This window comes from Mus pahari, chromosome 15 (genome assembly GCF_900095145.1).
Source record: "Mus pahari chromosome 15, PAHARI_EIJ_v1.1, whole genome shotgun sequence".
In the NCBI taxonomy this organism is placed as follows: Eukaryota; Metazoa; Chordata; class Mammalia; order Rodentia; family Muridae; genus Mus; species Mus pahari.
In genome coordinates this window covers 79184591-79200127 of record NC_034604.1, presented here as the reverse complement: position 1 = coordinate 79200127, position 15537 = coordinate 79184591, and the positions used below count along the sequence as shown (strand labels likewise).

Below are 15537 nucleotides of genomic sequence, written 5' to 3'. Positions count from 1 at the left end.
TTCAGAAAGAATATTTAACGAAGTAAGTCTGAGATCATTTCAATTGTCCACTAAGATAGAGGAAAAATACTTTCGTAATGATTTATATTAATTAATATACTCACCAATTGGTAAGAATCGTAAGTGAAAATTGTGTGACACCCACTGTGTATCGGGACGTATTTTGAGATGTTAAAAATGATAAAATGTAATGGGCCTTTAGGGAGAATAAGTCTCCCTTAATTATCAGTTTAATGAATCGATGCCTTTTGACTGCTAATGATGGGGAAGATGTGGCAATTTCTCTTTAAAATCAGCCCCTTGTCATTCTTATGTGGCAATGTAATTTGAATGCAAGGGATGGAGAGCAGCTTAGGCCAGGAGCCACTGATCATAACTCTGTATTGGATTTACAGCACCAGATGGCCTAATTATTCTCAACAGTTCTCAATCTCTGTCTTTCAGGGAGACCAGATGTAATTTCTACCTTCTGGTGAAATATGTTCCTCAGACTGAATACAAGAAGTAAAATGTGAAAACATGAGCCGAATAATTGAGATAAACCCAGTAGATGTGAATCTAAGTACATGTGTTAAAGCACCTGGACCATCAATGTCAACTATCAAAGATAGAGCTCGAAGTCAGAGAAAACACAGTAACAGTGGACAAGTACTGTTATAAGGCCGTCTGTGCCTACATATTCACATGCACATACTTATGTGTGCATCTCTGATTAGAATTGAGAGACATTAGACTATGGGTATAAAGATAGCTTGCAGGAAATTATTACTGTGTCCAATTAGCAAAATAACAGTATTAAGTTCTGCTGTTTGTCCCATGACCTAGGCAGCCCAGGTTTTTGGTCTCATTAATGGCATCAGGCATGAGTCCCATCTTGTGCACCATGCCTTAAAATGACCTCCTATGTACAAATAAGCAAAAACTAAATGGACCCAGTGTGATTAAAAGCAGCATTAAGTTGGGAGCACAAAGTGGCGAGGGGCATAGGAGGAGATGTAGAGGGAGGGATTAGAGGCAGACTCGATCAAAACATATTATGTATATGTGTGAAGTTCTTAAACAGTATAAACCTTAAAATCATATTTATTGATTAAACTATCTTATAAAGGGCATTGGAAATTAGAACTTCTTCGGTTTGGTTCTGGTTAAGACTAACTTCAAGTTATGCTTCACTGGCATCTGGCTGAATATCTACTTCAAAGGACTTGACTAGCTTTAGCATGAGATTCTTGTTTTACCCAAAAATAGGTGACAAGAAGAAATAAGAGAGCATTAAGTACCTCTTAATGTTTTATTTTCTTGTGGTAAAGTGATAGAAGTCCCCTGTACTTCCTGCACTAACTGTGATGCTGTCAGGATTATTGAATGAGCCCTATTCTGTTGTAGGTTTGTCCAGTCCCCATTTTGCCCACCATGTGGTGGAGAGCCAATCTAGGAGTTTGTAGCTGTGGGATCAGAGCCACAGGACGATCTTCACTAAAGTCATTGTCACCTCTTCATAAGTGAAAACCTAAATTGCATCATTTATTTCTGTAAACATGTATTTGACTTTTTAGGGTTCCCCGCACTCCCACTGTTTCTCCAGCTCACTGTTAGTTTAACTTCTCCATTCTGATGATATAATTTGTAGTCCTCACTGAGTGCCTATTCTCCTTTTATCACCTGTCAGCACACTTTCCAACCATGAAGAAATCGTTGGTACATATTGTGGGATGATAAAGTAAATATCTATACCCTATTCCCTAATGACCAGATTGTTTCTATAAATAATACAATTATTCTCAGCATTGAAGTTTAAAGTTCCAAAACAAAAGGTTTACCATGATGTATGGCCATAGGAAAACAAAGAAATGACATCACCATATTTCCATGACCTAAAGTTTTCTTTCAGTAATAAACCATTTTCTGGAAGGGGGTACTTATGAACTAACAGTTGTAGATAATGAAAAATAAATTAAAAGTTTAAAGACAAATGATTCATAGATGACGCGAATGTCTCAGGGATATTTAAGATCCTTATAAAACTCCTGTAGTGAAGGGTATTTTAAAAGTAAGGATTTGCTAACTTTCATTTAATTAACTTAGAATTACAATAATTTTATTATATCTATCAGTATATTTTATAATAAATATGTATCCAGAATCACAATAGATGCTTATATCTTAAGCACAGTATAAAGAGATTAAAGGACATTCTATATTTCAGGGTATCCTGGCAGCCAAAGAAATTGGTATAAATATTTTTAAATGAACATAAAACAGTTAAGAAGATCAGAATAGTAGCTCAACATTCCAAAGGCTTGGCAAGGTCTTCTAATTCAGGATCTCCTTGAACCTGACATTAAATCAAACATGATAATAAGCAGTCCTGAAGCATGGAATGGAACAGTCATAAAGACTAAGGCATGGCTGCAAGATTCTCCTGGTTCATTAACAAGGAGCTCCCATTTGTTAAACTAGCTGGAATTCAGCGCAGCACTCGAACCCTGGGGAGTCCTGTGGTAGCCATTAAAAACAGGGAATGAAGATTTCTTTTCTGAATTAAGTTGTCAATTAGTTCATTTCCACTACACACTGAGTGCATGTGGGCAAGCAAGTGAAGATGATGATACATGAGCCTGCAGACACTTAAATGGTCTCAGAGATGGGGAGACACACCACAATGCACCTAGGAAGATAGCACATAACTCCTGTTATCTGCAGAAGACAAAGTCGTGTGTGGCTTTCATCCTTAAGATTCACAAGCAATCCTGTTGAGTTTGGAAGTGTAAGGAGATTTCATTTTCTGACTCCATATTTTGATATAATATTAGTATATAGAACTTAAGACATAACAAGATGGCTTATTTTTTTTTCTCTCAAAATCTTGCAAATCCTATTACATTACTTTTATGTTTTGTGAAGAAGTGCTGTGGACTTACATCATGGATACCTGTAATATAAAGCAGAATTTAATGTATGTGTGTGTTTTATGATTTTTTTAAATAGTCTCCAACAACAAAGCAGCAAGCATAATTGTTGGTGAATTTTTGTCTACAAAAATGTCTAAAATGCTCGGCTAATAGACAGTCTTAATTAATGTGTATGGCTCATCAGCTCACTGGATGTCAAGTTATTAAATACAAGAAAATAGAAGTTTTTTAACCAATATGGCATTTGTATGTTAACTTACTTCAGTGTGTTTGATGTATGTCCCCATTGAATGCTAAGAAAATTGACATTAAAATTCTCTAGAGAATTTATAGGTTTTACCCTTAAATTTTAAAAATATATTTTTATATCCTATTAATAGTAGCACTATCAATGATAAGGAAATTTTCATGTAAATAAGGCAAGCAGGCAAAACTCACTTCAGTTCTGTACTTACTATCCTGACACATCTTAGAAGCACACTCACACAGTGCACAGATCACCATTTAGAATCACCCAATGCAACATGTTTCTATATTTACACCTTCACAAAAATATCATGAGTTTTTCCTTCATTTGCATATTGTCACTAGATTCACTAGATTGCCATATACTTCTTATGTTGTGGAAATATAAACACACTATTTTATTAACAGCAAATAGAAAATATGGCCAAACAATTGATAGAAAGGTCTTTGCTCTTTTTGCTACAGAGGAAGCATGATGTAACAACACTATTTTGTTTTTCTTGCAGAAGGCAATTTGTCAATGCTTCTCTTCCATATTTCCAGATCCCTGGGAAATCTAGCGAATCCATATATTTCTATTATATCAAAGCTAAAATATCAAGTGTATATGTTACAGTGTTCAAACACAACAGTATCTTTGGTACATAACACTTACTGAGTAGGTGGCCAATGTAGTTTCTTGGTTATTACAAAAATGTGACTGATAACTCAAATTTCAGCAATGGTCTTGTTTTGTTTTATATACTTTAAAGTTTTTCTAAACTCAATAAGATTTTATTCACTGTTTCTTCTCCAAGCAAATAAATAAATCTTTAAAATCCCTATACAGGGTCTGTGAGTTTTCATGTTAGTATTTAATAGCTTTTTTCCTTCATCAGCCTTAATATGAGCAGTTACAGAAAGCACATACTATAAAAATGTAGATTATCTCTGTTGCACATGAAAACATAACAAAAGTACTAGAGTACAAAATACCAGATGGTAAATACAATCTTTCAGGGCCTGGAAATCAGCTATGAGGGTTATGTATCAACTGATAATATATTTTAAGTAAAGTAATAAGTACTTTTTTGAAAGATATTTACAGAATAATATGGTTAACATTCATAAGTGAAAGAAAGCTAAGATTTAAAAAGTTTATGTTAGCAATGATAATGTTTTTCTATGTCGCTTATGTAAAGACTATCATCAGTATATATTTTCATAAGATTTGGCAGTATACACTGGAAGAAGAGGGAGAGCATGAACTGTAAAGGACAGACAAATACCATACATGAAAATGCAATTAAATTAAAATATATGGATTTTTGTATTATTGTATCCCTCAAAATTATATTTAGGGAATGTTAGCATAGTATTATATAGCTTAAATCGTCTTTTGAGAGTTTTGAAATACATTTTCATACACAATCACTTTTCTGTTAGATATTTATTTTAAGTTATCTTTACAACTGCACATTTAAATATCTGTTTTTTTAAAAGCACCCTCTCAATTGTAAAAATTCTGCCTATTACCCTGAACTCCTATTCATTCCACAAACACTTCCGAGAGGTCCTTTCAACAGCCTCATGGGATAGACTGACTATTTGGAGTCTGATATCAATTGACTACAGATACAAACACTGAGGCTAGCAGTCAGGTATGTTGAGCTCAGTTTAGAAATATTAGGTCATTCTTCTTAATACAAGAACAAACAAAGAAACAAAAAGCACATCTTTTTTTTTTTTTTTTATCTGATATACATGTTTCCTATGGGCTATCTGGGAGTGTCATATTTCTCAAGGCTATCACAAGCAAAAGAAATTTTCAGCAAAGATCTTGTTTTACTTGATGTATTTTGTAACTCTTCTGATATTCAATATAATTTGCTTTAGCTTAGTTTTATTTCTCAAGCAAGCAACAAATCTACATAATTTCTATAGGGTATGAACCAGGCAGATGAGGCAAAAGATGTCAAGCAACCTCAGAACATCACCAGGATGGCTGTGTACTGATGTACTTTCTGGCATTCACATTGACAGAGAAAGAAAGCTAAGAGAACGACCAGCAGGAGGAAGCTGGTTTTCTAATAGAGAATAAACTCCCAAAATACATTAAGATTGGTCAATTTAATAAGTTATTTATGAGACAGTGTTACCCAGTGCCAACCTGTACACAATAAAGATATAAATACAATGAAATATGTGTATTATATATTATTAAAGGGTGAAAATATTAATAACAATGGCTCTTAAATCTCCTGATCTCTCCAGTGTAGCCTTGTCTTGAAATGAGGTTTCTTACATATTGTAAATTGAGTGTGAAGTTAAGGAAATGAGGGAAAGAGAATTAAAATATCTAAGAATAACAAAACACAAGGGACACACTCCATCTGCCTCCTGTTTATGTTCCCAGCATTAATGAACAGTTCACTGAGAAATATGCTCCAAGTAGGAGGTAGAGTACCCCCAAATGCTTTTTGGTTGATTTTCTCTCCTCACAAGAAAACATCCATTTAATTCCATCCTACTTTCTTGTTAATTTAAGGACAGAAAAGCTGAGGCCTTTAATCCACCTGGAATGATACAGGTCTCCTACACTTGCCTTATGTCCATGAAGTTCATCCCCATACACAAGTTGGAAACACATGAGCCTTCTCAAAGGTTTGAGTCTTTGCTAATTCTTGTGACTGTCTGACCTGTGGGGATAATGCTTGTGAGATGTTTAAGACAGTGTATGATAAAAGCTTACGGCCCACCTCTTAAACCTTAGTTCTGTCCATTTCTCTCTCCTCCAACCTTTCCTCTTTGAAAAATACGTAAGTATGAGCTGAATATATCTAACTGAACAATTCACCCCCAGAGACCTATAGCTGCATCAGTATTTGTGTGTGTGTCTTTTATAAAGAATCACAATGTAAATTTAATATCTCCAGTTCCTTAGTACTTGACCTATACTTCCCCATCATTTTGAGAGACGATGAGGAAGGACCAGAACAAGACAGACATCAAATCCATTTATTCTGAATCTTAAATTATGAGTTTTATCATCAATATTTTGGTTACATTGTTACACAAAGGACAAATTAACATCCAGTTTGAGGTCACATCTTTGATTGCTTTGGGATTAGTGACGTTTCCTTGGCACACAAATACTGCACCAGGTCTCTCAGTTGCTACTTAATAGTGTTGTTGCACAAGATGCCAAAAGAAGCAGGGTTTGAATAAACCACCCATGGGGTACAGCAGCCAGTACCTTTAACTGCTGAGATTTCCAGTCCAGGTGGCTTCTGGCCAGATGTTCATCCACAGAGTATCAGTCAACACAACCCTCTCCTTGACAGATCAAAGGAAGATCTCCAGGAAGAGGCACTGGTCCTGTTTCTTTGAAGCATCTTGAAATTGTGTGGCCACTCAGAGGCAGATCTAACTCACTACTGAGACATATCCAGAGGAAAAGCAAAGAGAGGATTAGGCTGCGTCAGCTCCGCCATTGTTAAGGGATTCATGAGCAATGAGCAATGCCAGGTTACTAAGGGATCCCAGAGTACAAATTAAAAAATAAAGTAAAATCCACGTTGCAAGTTTGAAGATGCATTGAGAGAGACTCCAGGGGAGGTTATGCAGGATGGTCTGTTCGCTGTCCTTACTTTGAAATATAGACTTTTTTTTCCTGGTTTCCTTTATCCAAAACAAAGTGTGCAGATTTTGTTCTGTTTTGTTTGGTCTCATACAAGGACTGGGCATAAGTTTTGTTGTCTTGTTTTGTTTTTTTTCTCTCTGCATGAAAACTAAGTAGGTTTGAGGGGCGAAACCTGAGGAAGGAAAGGAAAGCTTCCAGAGGAAAAAAGAAAACCACAGACGGTACAAAACAAAAACTGCAGTCCAATCGTGCAAAATTTGCTTCTCGGGATAAAGCACTTTTCGACAGGTTCCCAATACCCAGCTCCCTCCCAATACCCCCAAGACCCTAGGGAAAAGCTACAGAATGAAAATGAAGCCATTCTTTTCTTAAGGCTACACACACACAGAACACAGGTCAAGGACTGTCTGGTAGGTGGTTCTTTGCTGGGCTCTTGATTTAAGCCCTGACTGAAGCGTGCAATCCATCTGAGGGTCAGCAGCATCTATGTCATCAGGACAAGATACAACGTACAAACAAGAGAAGTTAAGTCAATGGTTCCAACAATAAAATCCGATATCGACTTTACAATCACAGGTACAAATTGCTCAAATCAATAATTTCATTTCTCCTTAAGACCTTGTCTTCTAAAACTAATTAGAGGCCAGGTTCCCGAGGAATTGTCAATAGTCAAAGAAAATACTGCAGCTTTAGAAGACAGTCATTCTTCTATAGCAATTATCTGAAGGAGGTGGGCCCAAGCCATCCTATCCAGACAAGTTCAAGGTGTTATGGGGGGGGGCAGATCCCTGGGTCCTGATCAAAACCTTCCCACCATCCTGGTGGCTCTGAGTCTATAGAGGAAAGACCAAGAAGCCCGAGAATGTGGAGTATTTCCAGCCTCCCATGAGGTTGCCTCTCTCCAGTTTGAGATGAACTTTGTCTTCTCTTTCCATGAGCAGCAGAACACCATTGCTGGCTGCTTCCCTGGTAACATCCTGGTCTCCAGCAAATGCAGAGATCACCGGGTAGCCATTCTGCATTAAGCTGACCTATAAGGCAGAGAAGACTCAGCAGGTTAGAGACCACCTCAGCCCCACATCCTGTTCTCTTCTCCCCCTAAGGGTTGTCACCCCCATCTAACTTTTGGAACCCACACACTTGGAACCTGAAAGAGCAGACTTTCATCTGGCTCAGAGGCCAACCCCCTGTCTATTCAAGGGTTCTGCTTTTAAACCTACTCACCTGGATAGTTTGTCTGTTGTACACTTTGACCACGTGAAAGCTGAAGCTATAAATTCCCTTTCTTGGTGCTACAAATATACTGGAGGCAAGGTCAAAGTGGTTGCCAATGTTTACTAAGACCTGAAAAAGAAGAGGGAACATCATTCTGAGGTACCTACACAGCATGTCCTTTCTCAGCTTGTATTTTCTCCATAGTTTCAGTTGGTTGATAGCAAGGGAGTTGATTTATTGGTATTGAGAATAGGTACCACCAAGTCCACAGCTTTACACAAACAATACAAGAAGCATCAAGCATCATTTTTTTAAAGAATAAAATAAAAATAACATAAAATAGCAGAAAAGTATTCAAAAGGTATTCTCATGGCTTCTAATTAATAAGGATTCTGGAAGTGTATTTTAATTATACATTCAAACAGAAGAAATTTTCATGTGATATTATGCAGGGTGTAAAGAAAGCAATAGGAGACAGTGAAGTCAAGGAACAACTTGTCAATCCATCCTCTTTTTGTTTTGTTGTTGTTGTTGTTTGGGGTGGTGTCTCCTGTGACATCAGCCTGATGCTATGTTTAATGCATAAAACTTTGTATGGAACAGAGAGAGAAAAGATAACGGAGCAGCAGACCAGACCCTTCCAGGATTTCACATGAGGAGGAGTAAGGTGTGGTATTAACTCCCTAGGCTCCAGGAACAAATGGCTTGTCTAAGGTTTCCCTGTCCGGTGGGCTCCAACCTCTAGGCGCCTCATAATTAGTGTTCAATGATGAGTTTTGTTAGGAAGCACTGGCTGCTGCCTTGTTAAAATTCATTCCCTGCTAAGCAGTGCTTACTTTGTTGGCTGAATGAGGGGGGGGGGGGATCACGTAAAAAAGCTCGAACGGACAAAGATCACTGAACTGGTAACTTGGACATTCCTTGTCCAAAGTAAGGGAATCCCCACAGGCAGAAAGAAAACTAACCCCATTGGCTTCCAGCAGAGGACTATGTGGCCCTACAGGTAGTCTTCCTCAAATGACAGGAGTAAGCAGGGGAATGAGAAGCACCATGCTCCCCATCTCACTCCCTTTCTCTTCAAAATACAATCTGGCTACTTTGTCTGCATTCGGTTTCCATCTCTCCTCCAGGGGAAAAAAATTCAACTCTGTAAAATAATAAATCGGCCTGCTGGTGTTTTATGCTTACAAAATAAAGAGCTAGCTACACTAAAACTCTGGACTGTCTTTTACCTGATCAGAAAATAAACTTCAGCTCCAGTGCTTTGGGCTGTTAATTTTACAAAGTTGTATAGATGAACTACCCTGTCTACCAGGGCAAACTGGATTGTTGTCAGTAACATCAGCCAGTGTGGCTTGGAGAACACTCTGCATCTTCACCTGGCTGCGAGCATCACTTAGCCCCCTCCAGAGTAGGAGGCTCACATGCACACTCTGCTCCATCTTTGAGGACAAAGCACCCCTGATGTCTGTGTCCACTGCTCCCCAGGGTGCTTCACTAGAGAATGAAGCAATCCCTTGCATGCCCTTTCCGCAGCCTTGACTCCTCTCTCCATTTCCGTCTCTTAATGTGGATTTTAAATTCTGGAAATAGGTTTATTTAAGGTTTTATTGCAGATGAAAAGACACCCAACCAGGTCCCGAGCAGAGGGTCTCTCCCTCACTGACAACTTAACAGGAACCGGAAAAAGTTAATTCATCTATAAAACCAGATTCCTACTACTGATCATGTATCCAAACTTTCCTGACAACCCCACAAATCACTGTATCTAAAAAGGCTGTAAAGAATATGTGTTGGAAACCACATTGAAAAATAACAGCAGCGCAATAACACCGGGTAAAAAAGAATATGAACTATATATGCTATTGTCATATTGTCTTATTTGGAATTAATGAAATTAAATGTTTTTGTATTAGAGAACTTCCCTAAACCTTCAAATGCTCGAGTTTTGAGAGATCAATTGTGTGCATTGGCTGTAAACGGGTTTAGAAGCTGGTTGCTGGACAGAGGGAAAGCCAAAGGGAACTTCTACCTATGTCTAGTGAAGTTTCAGGACTCAATTTTACACAAAGCCCCATTAGCAGGAGCATTAACTGATTGGAGAAAAGTATGAAGATCACTACCACCTTTTCAATTTCTGAAGACTAATAGGAACCACAAGGGGAGAGTACATAGTGACATTAAAGTCACCACCCAGAGAAACATTTACATAGTCATCTCCCTAATTCTTGGCTGCTCAGCTCATAGGCCAGAAATTAAATGGCTTAAAGACATTTAAATCACAGGCCTTTGTCTTGTTAAGTTTTCAAAGTCATACTGTGCATTTATATTTGGACATACTGTATGGACACCTTGCAGTAAGTTTCACTTACTGACCGTAGCAGATATATGGCCACTTTATTCTGGTGTATTCACAGAGAAACATTTCTGTTCCTTTACACACTATTCCCCACTTATTTTAATCTTCATGTCACTAGGTCCCAAATATAAGGTGGTCCAGTCCTTTGTCGGACACCTTTTTAAGTAAGGAGTCTATTAAATGCAGAATCTTTAAAAGGAAGCCCTCTCCTCCTGGTGTCTGCAGATTGTTTACCACAAACACAGCCTTGCCCTTGGCAAAAGGGAAAGCACACTGCACTAGGTTTCTTTCAGGGAAATGCATTTCTTATTTCAGCTTTACCAGACCCGTAGAAAGCGGAGAGCCTTACAGGGCTCGCAGTAACCCGCGCCAGGAAAGCTGGTATTTAAAATCAAAACTCTACAATGTGTTCGAGGGGGCGTCCAGGAAAGTATAGTAGTAAAAAGAGCAATGTAAGGGCAAGGGAGAGGTGGGAAAACCAGTCTGGTGTTCCTCCTGAATATGTAGGAAGCCCTTGCCAGCCCGATACCCTGGCCAGTCCTCCACTTATCGGCGGGTGGGCAGTTTAGCCGCTGACCTGGTCGAAGTAGATGGTCATGGTACGGTTGCTCATCTCTGACGGCTCGTGGTTGGTGCTCCGAGTAGCGGAGAAGGCCACCTTGGCACTGCCTGAGCGCACAGAAATGCCCAGGGAAGAAGTGACGGCGCCATCCCCCGACGGGCTGGAATCGCACACTACCAGGCACTTGCCCTCTAGCACGATGGGCTCCGTGTCGTTCTGAGCCCTTACCGGGCAGCAGGCGGGCAGCAGCAGCAACAGCAGGGCCAGCACCGCCCCCAGGCTGGAGCCAAAGTCGGCTGGCTCACGCAGCGCCCCCCGGCGCCCGGGCATGCTCAGCAGCGGCCCTCTGGGGCCCTGGGGAGGCGCGGGCATCTGGGCTGGGGGGCGCCCTGTGAACGTCAAGGCCCGCAGAAGCCGGAGGGCTGCCTGGGTGCGCACAGGAACGCGCAGGGCTAGAGTAGTAGCTTTCTCTGGGCTGGGTTCTCGCCTCAGATGGTCAAGGCCAAATGATTCTCAGAAGGAAGGCACCTGCGGACCTGTCAGGGCAAAGAACCCAACACTTAAGCAGGCAGGTAGAAGGGGGACAAGTGCATAGTACTCTCCAGTCCCTTCCAAATGACCATTCACTTGGCTCCCGAAAGCTATCCTCATTCCAGATGAGAAATAATGGATCCGAGAAAGCTCTGGAGCACTGGTCAGCATATCCCAACAGATACTTGAACAATGCGCTCCTGGAGCCCGGGATTCTGGCTGCAATTCTGTAGAAGGGTGTAAACAGGATTGGGGACCTCTAAGACTGTCGTCACTACTGTTCCCTGCCTACTCAGCCCAAGACTTCTAGAGGAATTAAATGCAGTCAAGGGAAAAACAAACAAACAAGCTAGCAAGCAAAAAGATGCTTAGACAGCTTCATTTCAACGGCTTTCTGGATAGCCACAGAAAGAAACCCTTCCTTTCCTTTTCTTCCCCCTTTATCCCTTTCTTTTATCCAGGAAGTAATTTTTAAGCAGCCCGTTTCGAATAAAAATACTCTGCCTACCCCCAACACCACCATCCCCCCAAACAAACCCCAGGCAGCTTCTTGGGCGGATGAGATTAAGAATAAAAAGGAAAGGACAGAAACAGGGAACGGAGGGATGGGGGTGGGTGAGGAGCGAAATTCTAACACCCACTTCCAATGTCCCCGCAGCCACTGGTGAACCCCAAGGAGAGCCTGCTGCAATCCTCTCTCTGGCAAAGACGAAGAGCCGATTCTAGCACCCGGATCTCCGGATTTTACACATTTGCAGGCTCTGATCTCTGGACTTCGATTCCCCTCTTCTGTAGCTGTCTGTTAACTTACACGGGTTTGCACTTTTACCCTGTCCCCTCTTCTTCAGCTAAACCAGAGAGGCCATTCCAACACTCAACACAGGGACACAACCAGAAAGAACCCGCCCCTTGTCGCCCACACTCTCCAAACTCTTTCCAATGTTCTTTCTAAGAAAAGAGAAGTTGCGTTTCGATAAATACCCCGTCTACCGCTCTCACGCGAATAACAGACCCCCAGCCCCCAAACACACACACTCAGCCACGGTCTCTCCTCTTACTCAAGGTCCCGGTGATGCAATGCAAAAAGGCAACTAGGAAACGGATCTCGGAGCTCAGGGGTTGGGTGGATTACCTGGAATGTCCATGATGGGTGAGTACCGATGTCGGAGAAGTTGTTCTGCTTAGAGAAAATGAGGCAGGCGGGAGCTAGCGGGAGGAGGACACCTCGGAGCACGACCCTTCTCCCAGCGCCTGGCCAATAACTGCTCCGCCCCGCCCTGCCTCCTCTCCTCTCGGTCCGAACCAGCTCCGCAAGCACACCACGCCCCGGCCCCGAGAGCCCAGAGAGCCCCACACCGAGCGCTGCTCAGCGCACGACGGTGCCTGGAACCTACTTGCTAACCGCTCAGGTTGAGTCCCGCCGAAGTCAGGAGCCGCACCGCACCAAGGCGCGCAATTTGCCTCCTCCCGGACGGAATAGTTCCCCAGTCAGTGCACCTATCCTGAACCTCATTAACAGGATCCCTGGGTCCCCGCCTCTGCTCCAGTCTCCAGAAAGATCGGCTCGGAGCCGGCAACTAAGGACTCCTCGCTCCCTCCGTGCTAGAATCCACAGCCCTGTGGATTCCCCTGTGACTTCCCCCTAGCACGTTGCCAAGCCCAGATGTCCGTCTCTCACCTAGACATCTAAGACAGTCCTCTTAGGTACCTTCTTAAAACTAGGCGCCCTCCGAAGCACCAGCCGTGTTTCTTCTTCCAGATTCTTTTTCTTTTCCAAATTCCCTCCAAGTCTTGATCTTGAACGGAGTGTCCACATTCATAATTTTAAAGAGGAGAGGGTACTTAAAAAAAAAAAAAAAAAAAAGGAAAAGTATTTTCTTAAGAGAGGAAAAGCCTCGGTAATTTAATGTTTTTAGAACTGCGATTCCAAAATCTCCGGTTAGTGAAATGTCAGCTTTTGGCAGAGATTAAAGCGGCTCTTCCTGCCTGGGGTTTATGTGTCTGCTGCTCTGAACCCCGGGGCTGGTGGAGCGCGTTGGCACCACTCGTATTTATTAAAACGCAGTCTCTGGGCTCTAAAGACCCGGGGAGACACGCGGGGTTCCGAGCTGCGCCTGGAGAGCCGGGAGATGCGCAAGCACGGACGAGGGGCGCCACCTACGGGCGCTGGAGCCTGCCGGCCTCAGGCTGCGAACTAGCCTACTCAGTGTGGGGGAGTACCCAGGGACAAAGGTGAGGCTTGAGGAATTTTTTTTTCCTTCACCCCAGCTAAAGCAGGAGCTAAAGTTCCTACGAAAAATGCAACAAGGTTGTCTTTCAATATTCTTTCTCCTTCCAGTTTACGGCAGTCATGCTGGGTGTTTTTAACTCTATTCCTCTAACATGTAACTGCCAAGAGGATGTATGCCTTGGTGTGTTATCTTGGGCTATTACCACTCACACAGCAGACACTGAACAAAAGCAAGGCAGCTTTTACATATGGAATTTTTAAAGCACCACTACAAAGATTTTGCTCTGTCCTAGACAGTTTGCCTTTCTGGTAGGCTGGTGGAAAAAAAAAAAAAATCCGAATGAGCCCATGTAGCTCAACGGAGCACAGTATGTTCCTGTCTTGATTCCCAGAAGTCAGCACACCTATCTCTCCTCCCTTTGAATATTTCAGTCGTCCTGCTTCTGCCTTATGAGACGTGTCTTCTTAGATAAGAGCTTTGGACGATCCTTTTTATTGGCTCTTTCATGACTGTTCTAGGATGGAAGGCCTAAGCACTGAAAATACCGTGCATGTCCAATCGGCTCAATAGAAAGGAGGGGTGGGGTGAGCCCAAATGAAACCCACAGCATAAGTTTAGTTGAGGCCAAAGGTTCCCCATGGATATCGGGGTATTGTAGTGTTTGAGGGAGCGTTAGAGACAAATGCATTCTGCTTCACATAACATGCAGAGCATCACAGACTATCAAACAACTTAAGAATCTGCCAGCGCTACAGCACAGTCACTGGAAATTGTAGCTTGCAGGTACCATGCTCTGCATCACTGGGAGGCTTGTAAAAGGCACAGCAGCCACTTCTTACAGTCATTTGTGAGTTTAACTCAGCGGAGAGCGTGCAATCTTACTTTAGAGTTATTTTACTCTAATGTCATCCGAATTTGATTGTCTCTGCCATGGAAGGATGATTGTACCGTGCCATCATGAAGACGGAATTGGATTCAAACCTGGCAACAGAGGATAAAAGAACACAACAGAAAAGAACCAACATGAGAGCAAGCACAGCAGAAACAAGCCTTGCACACATCTAAAATCTTTAAGTAATTGTTTAATTAAGCAGTTCCTTCGGTCCTTTGAGACATTTGACTCACATAAACACCAGAACCAACTTACCACCTTCGAGGCAAACAACAAAATAAAACAAAAGCAAAAGAAAACCACGGTTATGTGTGGTGATGGCAGTATGTAAACAACATATTAAGGAAACCTTTACATGCTGAACTAGGATATGGTGTGAAACCAAGTATCCTTATGGAACGAAATAAAAACTATGTATGACTCTCAGCTTGAGTCTTTTGTTTAACAAGGAAACTGGAAATTGTGGAATGAATCAGATTGACAGAAAAGTGGATGATTTATTGATCCACCAATCGGTACTTCCACCTACCAGATCTTTGGTTAGGAGGTAGATTTTCTTTAGCTTGTAAGCATGTTTAGAATAAACAAACAAATAAACAAACAAACACATCCAGAGCATGGAACTAAAACGGAAAACTGCTGTGAATATTTAAATGATTGCATATCGTGCTCCATGTTTCCGTTATTAGTAATCATTGTTATTATCAGAATACGGACAGTAAACTCAGTTCTCTGAAGTGAAACAGCATGAATGTTTGTGACTGCACCGTGACCTTTGCTTCTTATGTAGCAGACAGCACAATGCCTATAACCAGCACCCTGAGCCAGAGACAGACATCACACACAGCTAATGGGAAAGTATTGTAATGTGAACTAACCAGTACCCCCTGAGCTTGTGTCTCTAGCTGCATATGTAGCAGAAGATGGCCTAATCGGCCATCACTGGGAAGAGAGGCTCCTTGGTCTT

General features: G+C 41.5%; 1 protein-coding gene across 5 annotated transcripts; it reads right to left on the bottom strand.

The window, feature by feature from the left end:
* Positions 1–4307: 4307 nt before the first annotated feature.
* Cbln2 (cerebellin 2 precursor) lies at positions 4308–13552 on the bottom strand. Of its 5 annotated transcripts, XM_029547234.1 has the most exons (5): positions 13126–13552; positions 12580–12624; positions 10932–11452; positions 8005–8124; positions 6802–7811 (listed from the first exon to the last, which is right to left on the bottom strand). In XM_029547234.1, the coding sequence occupies exons 3-5, from the start codon at positions 11286–11288 to the stop codon at positions 7614–7616; spliced, it is 675 nt and encodes a 224-aa protein (XP_029403094.1). In that variant the 5' UTR covers positions 11289–11452; positions 12580–12624; positions 13126–13552; the 3' UTR covers positions 6802–7613. The 5 variants fall into 5 exon arrangements, with proteins under 5 accessions (XP_029403093.1, XP_021070243.1, XP_021070241.1 ...); XM_029547233.1 differs by lacking the exon at positions 12580–12624 and having other exon boundaries at positions 4308–7811; XM_021214584.2 differs by lacking the exon at positions 12580–12624 and having other exon boundaries at positions 4308–7811; positions 13156–13552.
* Between the last annotated feature and the right edge of the window lie 1985 nt (positions 13553–15537).